We start from the raw sequence: 20,534 nt of genomic DNA on the forward strand, positions 1-20,534 counted from the left end.
GGTACATATGCATCTGCTGAGAACATATAGCTGTGTGAACCAACAGATTAAATGAAAAAACAAAGCAAATGCAGAATATTCAATGCAGCATATGAGGGACTCATTGAGTGCTGAATTAGAAGTGAGCCTGCAGTAGCTCAGATTTCCAACAGCTGGGCTATCTGGATGTACTAATTCAGTTTAGTTATGTGTCAGTGTGTTTTGTCAGTGTTTGCACGCACCCCTCCCCAGTTGAGGGTCCTGGCGAGATCATTTCCTGTTCCAAGTGGTAACACAGCAACAGGAGGGTGAGGGTTTAATGCCAGTTCATCAAGACAAGACAGGATCCAGCCCACCTGGTTCAACACACACACACACAGACGTGCAGATTTGTAGCTACAAGTGCTCATATCACCAGGTTTAATCTGCTACCTCCCAATAAATATTCATGTTTTAAACTATCCACAGTATCACAACGGTTTATTCTTTTTTAAGCTTCTTTGTATTTCTTAGTCTGCTCAATCACAACTATTTTCTGTCACTTGTTTCTATCCTCTCTGCAGTTTGTAGGGTGAATATTTAGTGTTATACTTTACAAATACATTTCTTATTATACATCTATGTGTATACAAATAGTCTATGTCTTTGTGTGTATTTCTACTCACAGTGCCGTCCCCCCCACAGGCCAGGATCCTCAGGTTGTGGACTTTACGATACAGCTCCAGGCTAAAAGATCGACAGATTGATACTGGTTAGCGGTCAAATCAGACCAGAATCACCAGTAGATGTTCACTGATGTTAATATGTGTGTGTGAAACAGAGACAGAAACCTACCCTTCCTTTGGTCCTCCTTGGTTCAGGTCAAACACCTGTCTGGGGTTCAGATACCACATGAAGGACTGCAGGATCTTAGTGCCCTGTCAGGCGGAGAAACCAAAAGGACATTGGAAGACTGGAACGTAACAAAACTAATTTGCAGGGTTAGGGTTAGCTAGGACTAAGACCATTTATTGATTGACTACAGTTGTTTACACACTGGCTGACTAATGAACTGGTTTGAGAAAAGGTCCCCTGGATTGTTCATGAATACCTGGTTTCCTCCACTCTTGGGATTGACAAACACCAGCAGTGGTTTCATCAGTGGTGAAGGGATGGGTCGGATTATAAATGGCTTCCACTGTCGTCCTTCCTGCCAGAGAAGAAGATGATCTACTCAGAGCCTGAATAGCAGAGCATGGTGTTCCTATACATTATGGAAAACTAACAGCTCGTTAGCCTTTCATTTGTAGATAAACACAAGCACAAATCTACCAGAAATCATGTGTAATCTCTTAAAATCCTTTACCCTTCAAAGAGTTTCAGAGGGTCACATACAAAGCAAAGAAACTAAACCACTGTGACGAGAACAACTTTGGGTGGACAAGTCAGATTTCCTCCATGGCTATGAGCAGAAAAAGTGGACATATATTTGATGTTTAGTGTACTCCTGGGAAGTAAGTTGCACGCAAATAATAAGAAGCTAAAGTGTCAGAAACAAAGAACCAAAACCACTATGAGGAGTATTTATAGAGAGAAAAGCAGTGATATCTTCTTGTTCTGCTTCTAGAGAGTCACAGAATATATCACAGGACTGACCTCTACTCCTTTCTTGCTGCTTTTCCTCTTGAACGATGTTCTCTTCTTCTTCTTACTCGACTTCATTGACGACTAGAGACACAAAACAGAGACAGGTTGATTTCAGGAAGAGCAGGGAGGAAGATGTTCTCACAATAAAAGGAAAAAGTGTTTCCCCTCATTAAAAGAAAAGTTGAAGTAATAGTATATTATTAACATCAACACATCCGCATTCATTATTAACATAATACATCTGTGTTGGAGACAGAGTAGCTCAGTATATCTTGATTCACACTGTGCAGCATATTAAGATAATGGTGATGTAGAGTTGCGGCCCGACGGCCAACCGAGCATGACTTTTGTATGTTAGCGGTCGAGGCTGTAATGATGTGGAGTCTTGCATTGTTTTCTGCACTTGAAATGTTTAGCTTTTGTTGTTTACACTTTCCATTGCTTACAGTGGGTGGGTGGATGTAAGTTAAGTATAAATGCAAATGGGATGAAGGACAGTCAATCATGTTTTCTGCTCTAAAGGTCCCATACATGAACAGGCATGTACAGTCTCGTGTACAGTGTTTGTAAAACACACTCGTGCGTGCATAATGAGACAGGTACTGTAGAGGGTAGGGTTAGGGTTAGTGGTTGTCTCTGACCCCAATAAAAACAAACACTCTTAGTTAAGAGTGACTAAAAGCAGTGTTACCTGATGGCGTCGAACCCGAATGATCCATGTGGGTGGAACTATAAGGGCAGCGTGAGCGCCAATTGGACAAGCCTCCTCAATTTGCTGCAGCATGAAGCAGGACACCTTGTTGTGATACTAAAGAGGGAAATACAGTAAATATATGTGTTTATTGAGATCTGTAGAATAGAAAGAATATCATTTTGTGGTAGTGCATCTTAAGTCAAGTCAAATGTCCCTTTTTCAAACATACTCACAGCCTGTTTGCACCAGGAGCAGCTGATGGCCACAATCTCTTTACTGTGGAAAGAAAACTTCTGCTGGAAACCCTGCACAGAAAAAAGAAACAGAAAGGATCTTGCGCTTCACTGCTACTTAAAAAAAGTATTTAAACTATCAGTTTCATTTATTTTATATAGTTAAAAGGTTACTCAAACAACTTGTAAGAGAGAAAGTGTTTTTACTGGACTAATAGTGTTGTAGTCAAGACCGCCCAAACCGAGACCAAGTCAAGACCGAAGACCAAAACCTTAAAGGGCTGAGACCAAGGGAGGCGAGACCGAGTCAAGACCTAGACCAGTTCCCCACATTACATGACATACAATGTAATGTGGAACGAGATCATAGGCACTTCTCAAATTGATCTGAAAGATCCACATTCCCATAAAAACGCCCACATACAAACACTAAGAGCTGAAATCAACATAAGCATCTTTATTCAACACTGTTTTTCCATGCTTACCATCGCGGGGAGGGGTGACGTTAATGGTAACAACACATTTTTAATTAGGGTTATTGGTTGCATTTGAAGCAAGAGTTTTACATCCAATGAAAGTTAGTAAGTTAACAAATAAATCAGACAATGCAAAAGCAATTTATTGATATTTTCCCAAAGTTATGGTCTTCACTGGTCTTGAAATAAAATACCGAGTCCTCAATGTCCGAGACCGAGACAAGACCGAGTACAAATGCGGTCGAGTCCGAGACAAGATCAAGACCATCAAAAAGTGGTCTTAAGACCGGTCTGAAGTACTACAACACGATGTACTAATGTTAAAGAACTCAAGTTATAATGAGTAAACATAATCAACATAAAAATAATACCAGAAGTACCACCCACCTTCCCACATTGTTTACATTTGCCTTCTTGCCGTCTCCGATGCACCCAGTGATGACGTGCCACAATGGGCTGAACACACACAAATGACAAAATTTGTTATTTTCAAATTCAAACACCTAACTTAATATTACAGTGCATCCATGAACCACGTAAAAATATGATTCAAGGTGAAGACAAAGTGAGGATTGTTGCTGTAGCTCTTGTAGTTTCTGAGGTTTCCCTGTTAGAGTGATTGTAAAACAGCCCCAGCAGCAGCACTGCCTGGACCCCCAACAACAATAAGTAGAGAGAAACTTCCACAACTCACCTCTCGAATGTTCCTAGAGGCTGATTCTCTGAACGATGGTTTACACCTGAAGTTAATCTGGAGGAGAGTCGAGAGGAAGAGAGGTGTGAACACTTAGATGATAACTGGGCTTTCCCAAACTATAGTACACTGGGTACTGTGAAAGGTTAGAGGGGAAAAGCATGGACCTCCTGAACAGACAGCTGTCAGCTGACATGAACACATCTGTAGAGCCATGATTGGAATGATTTCCAATGATCAGGTTGGCAGGTAGAACTCGTTTTAGGAGAAAGAAGCAGTGAAAGTGGGCTCCACATCCATGGGAGGCACCATGATTCCCCAAAGTGAAATGTCCACAGAAAAGAAAAACCAGGGTCACCCTGCAGAGTAGGGACACCACCGGACACTGTGGTTGCCAGGCTGAACACTGTTGGGTCAACCAAGCTGTTTTGTTTAATTGTTCTGGTTCATTTTGATGACAGATGATAGTTTGTTTCTTCACGTGGTGGTTCAGCCTTGCACATCACAGACGTCAGTGGTATCCACATTGTCATAATGATAAATGTATGTTAGTCATTAGTTTCACATGATTAGTAATTATACTATTCTTAAAGACGACTGTGGCTCAGGACGTAGACCCCTGCTCCTTGAGCAAGAAACCGCACCCAAAACTGTGCCATCGGTGATGGGGTGTGTGACTATTATCATCATAAACAGACTCATGTTGTTCTAATCCACAGAAAATATCTGAAAGCTTCCAAAGAGATCATTTATGTGTGTATAATGTGTACAAAATGATGTACAAACCATTTGTCCGTCCATGAATATTTCACTCAGTGGAAGCTGTACTGTGGTTTCACTACAGTGATACAGTGCAGTATGTGTCATACTGTCATTATGTATATTGAGTATTTTCTACTTAGCAATGTAAAGAAACTTCAAATCAAATGCTGGTTTAAGAATTGAACAGGTCGTGACCACGTGAAATCAAAAAATAAATCAAAATAAATCAGCTATAAACATGAAAGTTTGTTCTTTGCCATGGAAAAAGACAAAATCCTTGTTTACAGATAAACTAATTTGTAAACACTATCATTGAATGTGTATACCAATGCTGTTTTTACAGTTTCACAATAGCTTTCAGTTAAAAGTTTAAAGTCTATCTGCTGATAAAGAAAGTAGGACGTGCTTGTGACCGGTCCTGATCCCTCTGTGCTGTTCCCTCCACCGCCAGTTTCAGAAAGTGACCTCCCGGAGGTCTCCTTACCCTTTGAAATCAACAAAGCCAAACCCTTTAAACCTGTTAGATTAATTAGATTTAGACAGAAGATTCTTTGTGATTTAAGGAAATGAAAACGACACCTTTTATAATGATGCAAGACCAAAGGCGAAAGTTTTCAGAGGGTGTGTCTGACCTGGATTATATTTCAAATCCATTTATTCACTCATTCGTTTGAAAAGTGGATTATCCACAAACCACAAACACAATACATGCTCTATCTGTGTTTCCCATACACTGTAGTGTTTTTATTTGGGCAGCAGCCCCACATTCATTTGCCCCCACCAACAAAGACTTTTTGTTTACTTCTTGCTCCAAATAAATTCTCAAGCTGAGGGAAACACTGATATCATGTTGCGCTCTGGTGTCTTTATGAATTGATCGAAGTGAGGTCCAGACACCACCTTTGGTCTGTGGGTTTCTTTCAGAGTGAGGGATCGCAGGCGGGGAGAGAGGAGAGAAAGAAGGAGCTTTGTGTATCTCACTCTAAAGTTGGGGTCACTGAGTGGCAGGGTGGAATCCAACAGAATGGCTCTAGAGCTGGGAAACTGCAGGTTAGACAGGAGGGACAGTTAAAAACACCCTGTTCGGTTTCTTTCTGAAGTGCTGTCCTGTGCTTCACAAATGAAAATGAAGAGTTAAGTGAAACAAATAAAGACACACACAGGCCCAAAATACACTCATATACTCACAAACAGTACCTATAGATTGTGTATTAATTGTGTAGAGGTGTCAGAATGATGGGGCTGCTTAGAGGCTTGGTGCCTTCAGGAGCCAGGAGGTGAGCTGGCACCTCTCCGGCTACCAGGACAAGTTCCGTGTTTCAGTCTGCTTGGTAAAAATATCGGAATAGACGAGATAGAGAAATTACCTTTTCCAGTTGTTCTATGCACATGGTGTGGGCAACTATCTTACAGGCAGCACACTTCCTTCGACTGGCAGACCTTTGCTAGAATTAGGGGGTGAAAAAGAGGGGAGAACATGATCTGTTTTGAAAAATGGAGAGAAAAAAACCCAGACATAAAATCACAGTAACAAGGAACAAGGGGAAACTCCTTATTCTGAATAACTGTCATTTGTTTTATGATCCTCAGCAGCGGGGAGGGATCTTTGACTGAATATGAGGCAGTAATGTCATCTCTGACCACTAGGGGTCAGCCCTGTACTGCAAACAGTGAAATGCTCTTAGCTGAAAGCAGATGCGTTGAAATGATATGACATGATAGCGGATGACAAATGGCAACTTTGAGGGAGTGTGATGTGACAGGCTGGCCCTGTGTTTGACCTTGATATGAGCCGACCGGAGTAAAAATATAACGTGACAGGACGATGGTGGTGCATCCCTGTGCAAAATTATATTTTAGTAAATGTGCAGATCACAGAGGATTACCCTATACATAGGAGTCACTGTCACAGATCTCCCAGAGCACTTAGAGATGTCCCATTGACTTTGACATCATACAAAAAAGGGAAAATGCAGCGCAGACTGAGCCAGTTCATGGTTTGTTTTAGTTATCCAGCCTTTTTTTGCTGAATCATGCCATTTCCTTGCAGCCAGGTACACAGTTTTTTTAAAACTGGTCCAGTATTGAGTGAGCACGCTGCAATCAGCAGCAGCAAAACAAGGCCGCAACATAGTCCTTGCGGGCAATAGCGCCTTGTCAAAGTTTGTCCTCTAAAGTGTAAAGTGTCTGACAACATTATGGAAAGGATCCCTCCGGAGATAAACCTATTTTTTAACCAGAAACAGTCACTATATCTCTCTCATCCAAGCCATCAGACTGCATTGACAAAAACAGTAATTTAACCTCACAGAACACGGGGCTTGCTGGTCTCTGACTGCCTCGGTCGGTTAGTTTGTTGAGGAATTGTGTGACTTTGGTGTTTCCGTTTTTTTTTATAGTGTGACTTTGGTGTTCTGAAGTGTTAAAAACCATCAAAGTCACACAGATCAAGACAGCGCTAGACTAGAGGTACATTTTTCTTAGAACTATTATTAATTTTCTCTTTTTACCACTACCACCTTTACTGTTTTTGTATATCTGTGTGGATATAGTGTCGGGCTGCTTCTTCCTCTTCCTCTTACCCCCTTCTCCTATACTAAGATTCTGTAAAGAGATGTTGCTGATGAATTTTTTAATGCTGTGACCACCACAAACAAAATTACATTCACCTCCATTTTCATTTGGATGTGATTTGGACGAACAGGCCCTTTTTCACAAGTTGTTTAGTTAATGCGGCTATTTAAGGACCATGTGACTGAGAAATGTTGGCAGGTGAAGCTGTGTAAACATACATGAGACGCAAAAATGTAGGTATAAACGTTCAGTCTGATAAACTGAAGAAAAACATAACGAATGGGGAACTGATGCTTTCCCCTAACACACTTTGCTAAATCAAGATAGCTGCATATGAACATGTAGAAAATAGTGTTGCTGAGAACACAAAGAGGGAGAGAGAAGAGAGGGAGGAGAAGAACAGGAGGGCTTATCAGAGGGTGCTACTAACCAGCGCTCTGGCAATACAGTGTTGTTCTCCCACATAGCAGTAGTCTCCAGACACATTGGTCTCAAACCAGATATGATCTCCATACACAGCTGCCTCCTACAGAGACAAACATACAGCGAAGGGTCACAGGGGGACACAAACCGAGTAAAATTCACCTTTAAACCTGATTCACTGTCACACCTAAAATGATGATGCATCACTTTGGCATTTATAATTGATAGGTTGCGGATGAGGTATAGATAGTGTTTGTTTAAAGAGTGTAAAATCTTTGTGAAACCACTGAAGGTAAATCACTGATGAAAGGTTGTGCCAGTCAAGGTTGACTCATATGTTTATCTGTACAGATCCTTGCACATGAATTTGTTCTTAAAATTTCAGCATCAGCTTTGTAGCGATTTCAGAGCTGCCCTATAGGTACGAGGCAAAGTAAAGCATGGATAACATTTGTGTGTGTCTTCTCGAAGCCCTGTTGTGTCATACTGATACCGAGACTCACAGTCCAATCCACAGTACTGCAGATGTTTGCTTCTGGGTCAGTCCTGGTCAGAGATGATGTACTGGGCTGACTGGGCAGATCGTTCAGGCCAGACTTAGCTATCGCTTTCCTGGAAACACAGAGAGACAGAAACTTCTTAACAGTACAATTCAAAGAGGCAAGAAAATATTTTAATGTAAATCTAAAATTTCCAAACATAACCGAGATTTAAGTGTTTCTGAGTAAAATGAAACTGAAAACAGTTTAATATCTGAAACAAAGCAATTCCTAATATTTAAAAAATTCTACAAACATTGTTAACTGTTCCTACTCAAACATCACACCACTATGAGATCAGCACATCAAGTATATTCAAGAAGAATTTAACACCAACTGAACTGTGGTTTCCTTTTGTAAAGGTCATTCGTGCCTTTTAAAGGTTGTCGTCTCATGTCAATACATTCAAATTCAAAATAAACAAATGAAAAATTAGAGATTCAAATTCACATTTCGGGATGTGTAGCACTTACAGTAAAAATATCTCAGTTGCAGAAGCATACTGCTGGTTTCTTTTTTTGACACCACGTGGGAATCCCGCAGAAGTTTGAAAAATGTTATCGTGTAAATGTGATGCTCAATCTGAATATGTCTGTGTAGCTCTGATTTCTTGGGAATGGTGCCTCAGCTGGATGGAAGAGTTTGGATATCTGTATGCATGTTTTGAGCCGCTTAAACATAACTGTGGTCTCACCGTCATCCCCGCTGGACACTTCAAATGTTAAAATGATTGCGTTAATCCTTAATTCAGACTGCCAACACATATTGACAACCACAAAAAAGTGTCATCTAGTTTGGGCCTTCAAAATAAAAGCATGAAAACTGAATCAAAATTATGAATTTGATTCATTTGCTATCTCTGCACTTCATTATCGTACCTAATGAGTGACACATTTTACATTATACAGCTGTACATATCACAGTGTGCAGAGTGTGTCACCTTTCCATCATCACTACTTCACAAAGCTAGCCCTGTCATAATCGTGACATTTCAGTTGACTAATAAATTAATACAAATATTAAGTATTCTTCTGTGCATTTCATGCTACTGTTTAATATAAGCCTAATACCATGTTTACTCAAATAAAAGCCGGAAGTCAAGTAAAAACCACTCTCAAATAAAGGCCCGGGCCGTGGTCAACACAAACAAAAAAAGTTCAGTACCAAATATATGGTGGGTAAATTCCTGGTGCGTAATGTACATTTGCATTGCTTTAATTTAATAAATTCAACAATATAATCATGCTTGTTCTGAAACTGTTGTGTAGGCCTCATAGACTGTATAAAAGAAATGGACGTAGTCATCGTGACGTCACCCGTTGGTTTGTGGACTTCCGTTTTGAAGCCTCGAGTTTGGCCGATAGAGCGCCGCGTTGAGTTTTTGCAACCAGGAAGTGCCCGGAAGTGACGAAAAGGCGGAGCTCACAGCCGTGTGCGGAGCTCGCTAGCTTGCTTAGTGCCGAGGGTACGAGTCGGCCCTAGCCTGATTGACAGGTCGCCATGGTAACGACTTGTCAATCATAGATAATCCCGCCCTGAAACGTACTCTGCTTTGTGGTCTATTTTAAAATAAATGGGACCATAATTTACTAAATGAACATCATTTTGTATTGAAGAAGACTTGAAACTAGCGACCGAGACCATAAACCCATCAGGAAAGTGTTTACTTGGGTAATTATTCAGCTGAGAAGTAGGGTCATTTTCCCATTATTTCTAATGGAGCCGGACTTCTTTTTGCAACCAGAAGAGTTGCCCCCTGCTGGATTTTCAATAGAATGCAGGTTTCAGGGACTTCCGCATCAGCTTCATATTGTAGACCGGAAGCTTCCCGCTTGATGGCCTACCAATCATAACAAAGTAATTTGTTCAAAAGTGTTAATTAATGTAGAAGCACACTTGATTTTATTTTCAAAAGTTAATATGCAACAGGGAAATGCAAAGCCATCTATTCCATCTAAGCATTTTTATGAGAATTATTAAATTAGAAAAGCTGGATGGAAGCGACAAATTCAATAAAACCTCCAACACTTTGTTAGAAAAAGGTTTTACACTCGCTTCAGGTGAGAGTTTGAGACATATAGATGATGGAACCGCTTTTAAATCATATGTAGTGAATATCACACGACAGATTTGGCTCTGTCTCCTGAGCTGAAACTAAAAAACCCAACAGCAGTACAGTCTAGCACATGGGAACTTCACGCTCAGGTAGATCGTTCATTTGTCTCAACCCAGCTGATGAAACGACCTATGTTGTTGCAACGTTTTTAGCATTGGCTTAAAATTCCCCTGATTGTAGAATCCATGCAAAATGATTGCGGTCAGCTCAAATAGCTGCGATCAAGCAATCATTTGTGACAGGCCAACACAAGACATGTCTAAATAAACCTGGGCGACAGAGCGCAACAGTGACATTTTCTATCCATTCTTTCTGAAAATATTTCGAGCTGTGACACATCCCAGCTCACAGTGGGTGAGAGGCAGGGTGTGCCTGGACAGGCGATGGGCCTATCACGGTGCTGACACCATTCACATTTACACTTCTGAGCAATTCAGTTACCAAAGCTGTATGTCTTTGGACAGTGGAAGCCAAACACAGACATGAGGACAAAAAGTCTGGAATGCACAACGTATTTTAGTAAAATACTGCAATTTCATGTGATCCGCATGGTGAATTTAAGCACTGAGATTGCCACCTTTACCAGCAAACTTGCTCCCATCCTGACTGACAAAGTGCAAATACAGTCTGTTCAAACTACTGCACAGAAAGTGTTTTATAGCCTTTTCTAAAGTTTCACACATTTTAAACAACAGCAAAATGTGAGCACTGGATTCCCACTGGTTCAACTAAAATGGCACGCTTCGACGAAAAATTCGCCCTTAACGTAAAAGATCTACACACTTTATCTGAGAAGCAACGAGCCCATAAGTAAAGAGGGAAAGAATGGATATGCGTTCAAACTGTGATATAACCCGAGTGTTAAATTTCATTGTAATGTAACTGCCATCCTGTGTCCTAAGTATGAAACTTTGGAGCAGCACTCAGGACCAAAGGATACAAGGAGCAGCTGATGAGAATCCCATCCCGACTGAAGACTTAGAACAGACACTGTCAGAACATCTAGCCAGACGTCATTACTAAATGAATACTGCACGCGTTGCAGGAACATTTCACGCCAAATGATGCAGAAAGTGTCTATTTGGTAGCCATGAATTTTATAAATACTTGCATACAAATGCAAAACCAGTACAAGAACAAATACGCTGTGTTATCCTGCGTGTGTGTGTGTGTGTGTGTGAATGTGTGTGTGTGTTACATACGACAGGAAGTTCTCCCATGTTTCCAGATAAGGATCATAGTACATGCTTCCCTCTGGTCCCCCCAGTGGTGATGAAAAGCTTTTATGGATCGTAGACCCAGTTGAGGCCACATCTGTGTCAGGCTCAGAGCTCAGACTGGGGCTGGTCGTGGAAGTCTGGATTGGATTAATTAAAGCACAGTGACCTTGACCTGACCTTCGTCGATTATATCGACCAAATACTCCGTAACCTGATTCACTGCTCCGAAACACAGAGTCTGCTGGAAGGAGGTGGGAGGAGTTTCGTCTCAGACAGCGAGGAGGGCGGAGCAAGGGGCGGTGTGCGATGTTTTCCAGAACGACCGCCTGGGTTAAGTGCATCTGAGCTGTTGCATTTTTTGTTCTGTTCTCCACGTCTTCATCACTCGCTTCCTCTCCATCTGACTCAGAGTAGGAACACAGGGAGCCATCAGGTTCATCCTCTTCCTTCTCTTTACCTCCTCTGCCCATCTGGACTACACTCGCGAGTAACATGGAGGATCCAAGTAAATGAGGTTCAATGGATTTTACTTTAGAAGGACGGCGGTATCGCACCGCCAGCCCGCGGTGTATGCAGGGGGCGGTGCCAGGAGCTCCATGAGCATGGTGAGGTTTATATGGAGATCCCCTTCTTCCTCTCTTGATGGCTATATCTGCTCTCTCACCTCCTCTTCCAGACTCTCCCACTGAGTTTGTTAATCCTAGCTCTATAATTGACTGTCGCTTCTGTCCACTGGCCACCAGTAAGCCAATACTGGGGCGCCTACGTTGGTCAGGTACTGGAGGTAAACCAACGGAGGAGCGTCTGGACTGTAATAATGCTACTGAGGGCAGACCGACACTAGAGCGCCTCCTGGCTTTACTGCTCTGAACAGCAGGACCCGACTGATGCACTGCAGCAGGATGCTTCTGTCTCTTTTGGCGGCGGCAGAAATGGCGTTGGAAGAACAAATCCATCCCGTTACTCGTACAGTGCCAAATGGAAGGTGCTAACAATTATCTGTGGCATCTGATAAGACATGGGTGAAGAACATAGCACATTTTCCCTGTCTTCTCTGACACCAAGCTACGGGTTTCAGGTCAGATACTGGTTTACATGATGTTTTAATATCCATGCGACGGGAGATGGTATCAATAAAAAACCAGAATAAGATCATAGTCCAGCTCCTCTCCCGCTCTCCAATCTTCCTTTAGAGCTGCTGGAGGGGCAAATAGGCTTTTCTGTTAATTAAATCTGTTCCCTATAATGACATCAACATAAGTAGTTCCCTCCAGGGAATAAATCATTAATAAACACTAAAACAGGTCAATTGTTACCATGTTTAATAATTTTAACAGCTGTTTAATTCAGATCAATTGATCCCTGATGCAGTGCTGCCTGGTTTAAAGTCACTCAAGTCATCAAAACTGGTATCAACCGGTGGCCCCTTCATTGATTCCCTCAACATTCACAGTGTGGTTGATTCATTTACTTGTTGTTTTACAGTGATTAGTGTCACTCGTGTAGTGTCATTGCGGCATACTGTGACTTTTGTCCTGTATGTACACAGACATTGGAGCCAATCCTCATTAATAACCAAGATACCTGGACAGAACACAGACAAATTATTTCTACTCAAATGGTCCACTCACTAGCTTTTTCAGAGCTTTCAACCTTCTCAAACCATTTCTTAATGGAAACCAATAGCTCCCAAAAATGTGTGTTGAAGTTTGAGTCACACACAGGCAATTCTGCTTCCTTTTGTGCGATTTAGTCAATTCGGTTTCAAATACAACCTATATAATGCACCTGCATACATTCAAACTGAATGTGAAAAACTTACAGGCGATGCTGCATTAGCAATTAATTAAATGTCATGTGATGTAGCTTTAACCTTATTTAACTCATAGTTTTGCTTTTATTTACCATTTTTGGTTCAGTCTTAATAAACTTTTTTCAACAAAGAAGAGCTCGGATAAACCTGCTGTATTCTACCGGAGACAGACAAAATCTGAGACTACTTAGGAGACATAATGGAGCCTTTACTGAAGCTAAAGAGCCAGATATTATTCTCAGGACTTCCTCGAGACATCCATCAGGCGGACACAAACACCCTCCAAAGAAAAGCTAACGTTGCTTTTTGGCTACTGAATGTGTAAGTAGGCAACTGTTCACTAACATGTTGACAACACAGCTTTATAAGATGACCCCCCCATATTCCAAAAAACTCAATTAATGCTGCAGGTCAGTAGGAATCAATTAGACTGGATTTACTCATCTTGACACAATGTCACTTTTTGACAGGCGGATATCCAGACATGAGTTGACTTCCTAATGAGCTAAAGACTGCGTGAAATATAGAGAGATGAGGAAGCAAGAAAGATGAAACCGAAACCTAACCTAATGAGCATTTGAATGTCGTTATGTGCTAAAACTATAAAGAATAATACTCTGCCGATAATCATAATTTCAGATTTCTTGCCCTTCTGGTGCTTTTAATCTTGCTTTTCACCTCGGCACCTCTCCTTTCCAACATTTATCTGACAACACAGTCGCACAACAGTAATCTATAAACACAAAAAAAACAAACTGAGGACTCTGTGTTGTGTCTCATCACCATTATATATACAGAAGATGGAACTTTATTTATTCAAAGGGAAAATGGTGTGCAGTAGTTGCAGTACAAAGCAGGAAGAGAGCAAATATAAAGATTTCATGATAGGCAGTGGCAATGCAAATACAAATGCACTGAACTAACTTTTAGTTCCTGATTTAGCTCTTTCTGTGACTATCGGGGCAAAAAGGCCCATAAATGTTCCGGGTTTAGCCAGGGACACGCTCCATTTCTCTTCATTTACCCAGGCTTAAAAGGTGTTTTTCTTTTCTTATAGTGTATATTTCTCTCTCTCTCCCTCTCTCTCCTCCCCCCAACCTGTCGAGGCAGAAGGCCCGCCCACCCTGAGTCACGGTTCTGCTCAAGGCTCAAGATTTTTCTTGCCTGTGTCGCGGAGTCTTTGCTGTTGATGGGCATTGTTGTGTCTCTGTAAATAATATTACAAAGACTAAGGTCTAGACCTTCTTTGTAGGAAAAGTGCAATGAGATAACTTTTGTTATGAACTGGCACTATATAAATAAAACTGAATTGAGAAGTATATATCTGTCATTTTTAGCCCGGAGGTATTTGGTGTCCAGAATTAGTTGAGTCAGAAAGTATTAATTTATGCTGTTGCTAGCAGATCTCTGAGCTAAAGTTAAATAGAGAACCGACCACACCATCTTAAAGTACACAGCACATTAGACCAAGGCCACAGATTTAACTACAGAGCAGCGTTATCCATTGATTTTGCATGGATTAAGAGATGCATAGATTAATAAAACTGTAAATTATTTTACTGAAGTTACTGGCTGAATAAGATGTCTTGGGAGTTTCTGCCATGCATGTTAAGTATATTTCTGCAGTGCTTTTGTATTTTTATTCATTTGTTTCAGGTTTATTGAGCAGGGAAATTGCACGCTATAAATACATAAATAAATGTATCAATTGCCAGAATCAGCTGTTTTACTTCTGCTGTCCCTGGACTGGTGGTCACAACAAAAAAGGATGAAGCTATAAATAATACATACAGATTTACACCAGTACAATAAAAGCTCATTATACTAATGCAAAAAGAAACAACTACAAAGATAAAAACAAGAACAGTTGGTCAACATCAAGCACAAGCACACACAAGGTATATAAACATACATTTTTGGTAGACGTGCGCAAAAACAACATTGTTGGGACAGTCGTAAGCAACAGGTTTAGTCAGTCTAAACAATACTGAACTAGATAACATCGAAGGCAGAGCACAAGAAGCACAAACGAGACGAGACAGCAGCAGGATTTAGTGTCTAAATATAATGTGACAGTGCTGACTGCCTGTTAGCCACTTCAGCAGCCATAACTGTAACAGCCAGTAGAGTGAGTAACTTTTCCTCAACGGGACAATGCAGTCACCTCTTGCTGCACTAGAGACAACATCTTCAGTGAGCAGAAATGTGTGCCTACAGACCGTCGCAACCAGCCTTGACACTGCTGACCTTGAGTGTTCGCTAGGGGGAACGGAAAAAGAGAGTCTAAAGAAAGGAAGCTTTCATATTAGAAACGTTTCAATTTTCAGATGTATTAATTTCCAGTTACAGGAGCTACTAATCCTGCAGATGTAAATTTTTCTCTTAGATCGTCTCCTTCTTCATGTTTCAAAAAGTCCACCTGAAATTACTGGATTTCATAATAAGGCTCCTACAGACTGGAAAAACCTTCCAGCTTCTCTGAAATCTCTGCAGTGTTTAGGTTCATTTAAAATTGCTCCTATCACTCACCTCACAACAGGCTGCTCCTGTTAACTGTCACTATTCGCCGGTGTGGGTGTCTAGATTTCGTGGTGCGTGCATGCTGCGTGAGTGCGTTTTGGTTTCTTAGTCAAATGCTAACTGTAACCGTGTCTGTCATCCTCTCCCACGATGGACAGTCGTGGACTGTGAAACCATCCAACTCTTTTTCTGTTGCGTTTCCTCCTGCAGAGCAAAATTTATGGTAAACATGATGAATGGTAAACATTTGAAAAGTCACAGAATGTTTCCATTGATCATGTTTTAAGCTGACATTCAGCTGTTTCTCTATGTGGTTAAAATAGTGGGAAGGCCTGCTCCATATTTGTTTCTAGCTTTACCGCTGAACTTACAAGAAACAGAATGACTGAGAAAAGCCCACACAGCAGACCACACCGCCACAAACTGACCTACGACAGATACCATAGCTAAGAGAACGGGACACGTAGCGTGATATCAGTGCTGTTTGAGTGTATGGCAGCAGAATAGAACAGCATGCAACACGAGACGTTAAATGAGAACAACGCAGGACAAAAGCATGTGCAGCTGAGAACCGTTACTGAAACCGACATACAGTCTAACAGGAAGTCCCATCACAGAGAACCATCAGCACACTGAAACCTCCGCTGTTCATTTAATTCCACCTCTGACATTTAACACAGGCAATGTGCTAATGCTCTATCACAAAGATCAAGGGTTATCACAGTGATGACTGGCTTTCATAAAGCCACACAGCAAAGCTAACGGCAGTCATACTCTGAGATGATTTCTTCAGATAAAGCCATTTTATTATTATTTCTTTATTACACTGAGGACTTAAGGCTAGCTCACTTTAGTAACTGTGGTCACATCGCACTTTCCATTTTCTATTCACTTTCAAACACGTGGTAAGGAATAACTACCTTTCTGTCTTTGCTTCCTCACTTCACTCCAAGTTCAAACTTGTCCAACCACTGCTCTCACCCCGTTTGTTAAAACTGTACTTTAGTTGATTAATTTCATAAGATATAAGCCAAAAAAGTGGCTGTATGATTGACTTTGTTTCAGTAAACCGGAGATCAAATATTTATCAAATGTGGTTAAATGTTCTGGGAAGCCCTACTTCCCGACATCACTCACACTGTCACGGCCATATTTGTTGCGGGGAATTAAGTGTATATTTTTTGCACCTTCCCAGTTTCCAGCAAACCAGTCGATTCTTCAGTAAGACAAGATGCATAAAGCAACCAGCAGACCCCGCTTGTCACAGATTCTCGTACGCACAGCACGTTATGACGGCTGTATTAGCATATGTGGTGAAGTAGCTGGAGTCGTTTCTGAAGTTTGTATGTGGCTTTTTCCACAGACCACTAACTGACTTCTCTGAGCAGCTGCATTGTAGTCAGTCCCTATTGCCTGTTGGTTGCATTTACTCTTGGCTTTTTTAATTTCAAATAAGTTACCTGAACCAAGATGCATGAAGAGGTTGACTGGAGAAATGCAGAGAGTACATAAATACATACTGAACATACTCTACATACAGTACATACTGTACATTTTTTATAGAACGGTCAGGACAGAAATCTCAAACAAATGTTTAAGGTGTTAAAGTTGCCCAGCAGAGAGTCCTGACAAGTAGATTTTTACAAGATAACATATCTGGTTGGAATGATTTACTGTTTTATTATCAGATTTTCATAAACTCTCAAATATCAAAAATCGGGAATGAATAAAAATATAATTTGTAGTGTATTATATTAGTAACGGTATAGTATTATATAGTGTGTGTCTGTGCACACTTACTTACTTCCCCACTATTTAAAACAGTTTTTTCTGATCGTTCCCTCTCTCTCCTTCCTCTCTCTCATTGCCTCTAAACAACTCTATTATGTTTAAGTGTCTTTCCCCGCTGTGCATGTGTGTGTTGCTGTTATGTAACAGCTGCTTTCTACAACAATAATCCCCTACCATAACCGGGGGAAGTGAGGGAGAGATGAGAGTATTCGGTAATGAAACATTACTCACCTGAGTGTGTATTTATTTGCATGTCAGCGCAGCTTAATGCTCTTTGCATGGCTGAATTGAGAATGGAAAACAGAGATATTTCAATCTGCATTTGGAAACATCTTCCTGTCTCTTGTTTCCAGAAATAGAGACTTTCTATTGAAGAGAGCAGGACTCCTTTTAAAGACAGAGCAGTGGCTGTAAGGATGCTTGAAACAAATCATGCAGTCAGGGCTGCAGCAAGACTGAAATCAAACAGAGCTGCACCGTGCCTCTCATTAGTGTATTCATTTATTGATCATTTCTTGTTCTTTTATAACTATTTTGCCCGTTTTGTTGACCCTGAATCTTAAATTATTTGTTATTTGAGTGTAAAAATGTAATAAAATGGACTCTTTGGCTGTAAAACTGTCACTTTCTGGAAAACAGTAGGTCTTTTCACAAAAGTACATATTTGAACTTGATGGATTGAACTCCAGTGTTCAAACTCCCAAGAATTTCCCCAGACAGTTCAGATAGCTGGCCACACCTCCTCAACTCAATACCAGAGCTCCCCAGGGCTGTGTGCTCAGCCCCCTCCTGTTAATGCCGTACACCCACGAGCGCATCCCCCGACATGGAGAGAACTCTGTTGTGAAGTTTGGGGAAGAAACCGCCATCATCACCCCGATCGAGTGCAGTGTAGCTCAACGTCAAGCAAAACCAAAGAGCTGATCAATGATTTTATAAAAGGAGGTGAAGACACACACTCCTGTTTGGGCTGTTTGACCAGACACTGCATTTCAATCAGGAGTTGGTTATCGGTGGGGCAGATGAACAGGAAATCAGCATCACAGAGAACCTAAAATGGTCATCTGTAGGGACGGGGCAAATCATTGGCATAATCAACGTAATGGATTACAAAAATACGTTGATTTGCATTACGTGCGTTGGTTCATCACTGCACACGGTGTAACCAGGGATTCTTTTGGCGAACATGCTGCAGGTAAAAAAAACAACAGCTTGCCACTGACCATCTAAAGTTTGGGAGTAATTTTGACAGAGACCAACAATTTTGTGCTCTGAGAGTTTTTTAAATTGGAAACACCTGAAGCGAAATTATTAAGAGCTTTGTCCAAACGGCAGAGGCAGCCCCCGCACGAGTACAACAAATCAAGATCATCAACACGAGGAACGTGTTTCTGTTAGCAGCCACTTCAGTAGTCACTGCAAAGGTGGGGCAAAGAAAATAACCTGCAAAGGAAACACCAGTTGTGTCCTCCACATTTAAGCAAAAGAGGCCACGTTTCTCTTCTGGATTCGGTGGAGCTGTTGGAATGCACCAGCCCTGTCAAGTCAAGTTGTTTTTATTCAAATAGCCCCATATGACAAATCACAAATTTGCCTCAGGGGGCTTTACAATCTGTACAGATGACGTCTATACTTAGACTCTCGATAGGGAGTTTGGGTCATGCAAACTGAGAGAGGACATGAAAACACATTCTCACATTTCGGCAGATATTCTTCACGTATTGCTTACTTGCACTATACTGACTCAAATATACTTTAATATGCAGTGTTGTTAACAAGACCAGTTATAATGTAACAACATGTCCTAAGAGGGACTCGATGGGAAAGACCACCCGGATGTTGAAACAAAAGGGTTTGTTGAGAGTGTGCACGGTAAATCTCACGGCACTGCATCTGCCTATATTAGGACATATGAGCAATGCTTTGATGTGTGATGCTCCATAACAGATAGGGGACATCATCTGGATAGCAGGTATGTACTCTAAGTTTAGTATTTATACACAAGTCCTCCAAATGAAATGACAAAATATGTTGTTTGCCCCTGCCCTCTACACCAACCCGGTCTCACTCCCAAGTTGTCACATAATGGCCTGTGGCGTCAGGAAGCCCTTTAGCATCATAGTTCTCAGCGTCAGTTACAACATTACTTAACTCATGTAACTTAAGTCATGTAAGTAACAAAGTTATTTTAACCCAAACTATGTTGTTTTCCTAAACCTAACCAAGTAGTTTGTTGGCTAAACCTAACATAATTGCAATGTTTCACAACGTTAACCACTAGTTTTATTTTGGAAAGTCTAACCAATATTTATTATTGCTAACTTGATCACGGAGCCCAATGCATCAAAAAACAACACAAAAGGTGTCCATATGTAACAATTTGGGAGTGAGATTGTGTTGTACACACACACGTATTACACATCATCTGTCAGTACCTCAGTTAGGTTAAGGGAAGATTGTGGTTTGAGTTCAAATTAGCACTTTTTTAAGGTCAAGGAAACACTGCTGTTGGGTTAAAATTACTTTATTAAGGTTAGTGGTTACAATAATAGACATAGGGTTAAAGCTGTGAAACATCTTTTTGCGAGAGATGGCACTGAACGCCCAAACATCCTCACCAGCTTCGTTGATTTTGGACGTGTGTTCTTAGGTAAAAAATGTGTAAAAAGCTCTGCTGAATGAGCAGCCAGCTCAGGTGAACTGCCTGGGTGCCCTTCACGGAAAAAATAAAGAGGTTTTGTTAGTGTGTGTGTAAGTGAGACTATCCAGAGCTCCGTGCTGCGTTGGGTTAAATATTTACATGAAAAACGGTGGAACAGCATGCAAATACACATAAAGAGTGTTCTACAGCAATGTGGTTTTGCTCTAATGGGGTGAGACCAGGCCTTGTAGCCATCTGCAGCAATGCAACAAGAGCTAGTTCTTGTCTCTGTACACTTCTACAAGGCTCAGACGTGATAACATGATTCTTATCATATATGTCTATATGATTTACGTCAAACTGTCTGTAGAAAAGCCATCAGCCCCATTCTGCAATCAACTTATTCTAATTTCAACTGGTGATCCACTGCCTC

General features: G+C 41.1%; 1 protein-coding gene across 6 annotated transcripts in view; it reads right to left on the reverse strand.

The window, feature by feature from the left end:
- The window catches only part of LOC119900707 (diacylglycerol kinase zeta-like), a 110,390-nt gene that overhangs the window by 64,839 nt on the left and 25,017 nt on the right, over window positions 1-20,534 (reverse strand). For 2 of the 6 annotated variants that reach the window (XM_038715923.1, XM_038715896.1), the window contains exons 2-15: window positions 11,319-12,534; window positions 7,965-8,073; window positions 7,469-7,564; window positions 5,832-5,909; window positions 5,446-5,508; window positions 3,703-3,759; window positions 3,396-3,464; window positions 2,533-2,604; window positions 2,297-2,413; window positions 1,615-1,686; window positions 1,070-1,168; window positions 814-896; window positions 645-705; window positions 222-335 (exon numbers count right to left, since the gene is read on the reverse strand). In XM_038715923.1, the coding sequence (XP_038571851.1) occupies window positions 222-335; window positions 645-705; window positions 814-896; window positions 1,070-1,168; window positions 1,615-1,686; window positions 2,297-2,413; window positions 2,533-2,604; window positions 3,396-3,464; window positions 3,703-3,759; window positions 5,446-5,508; window positions 5,832-5,909; window positions 7,469-7,564; window positions 7,965-8,073; window positions 11,319-12,292 (2,064 nt within the window). In that variant the 5' untranslated portion in view covers window positions 12,293-12,534. The remainder of the gene's footprint in view (window positions 1-221; window positions 336-644; window positions 706-813; window positions 897-1,069; window positions 1,169-1,614; window positions 1,687-2,296; window positions 2,414-2,532; window positions 2,605-3,395; window positions 3,465-3,702; window positions 3,760-5,445; window positions 5,509-5,831; window positions 5,910-7,468; window positions 7,565-7,964; window positions 8,074-11,318; window positions 12,535-20,534) is intronic. The other 4 variants (XM_038715941.1, XM_038715932.1, XM_038715903.1 and 1 more) reach the window with 3 other exon arrangements.

Source organism: Micropterus salmoides, unplaced genomic scaffold, assembly GCF_014851395.1.
Source record: "Micropterus salmoides isolate LMB-PRFRI ecotype aquatic unplaced genomic scaffold, ASM1485139v1 Ms_hic_scaffold_1, whole genome shotgun sequence".
Lineage (NCBI taxonomy): Eukaryota > Metazoa > Chordata > Actinopteri > Centrarchiformes > Centrarchidae > Micropterus > Micropterus salmoides.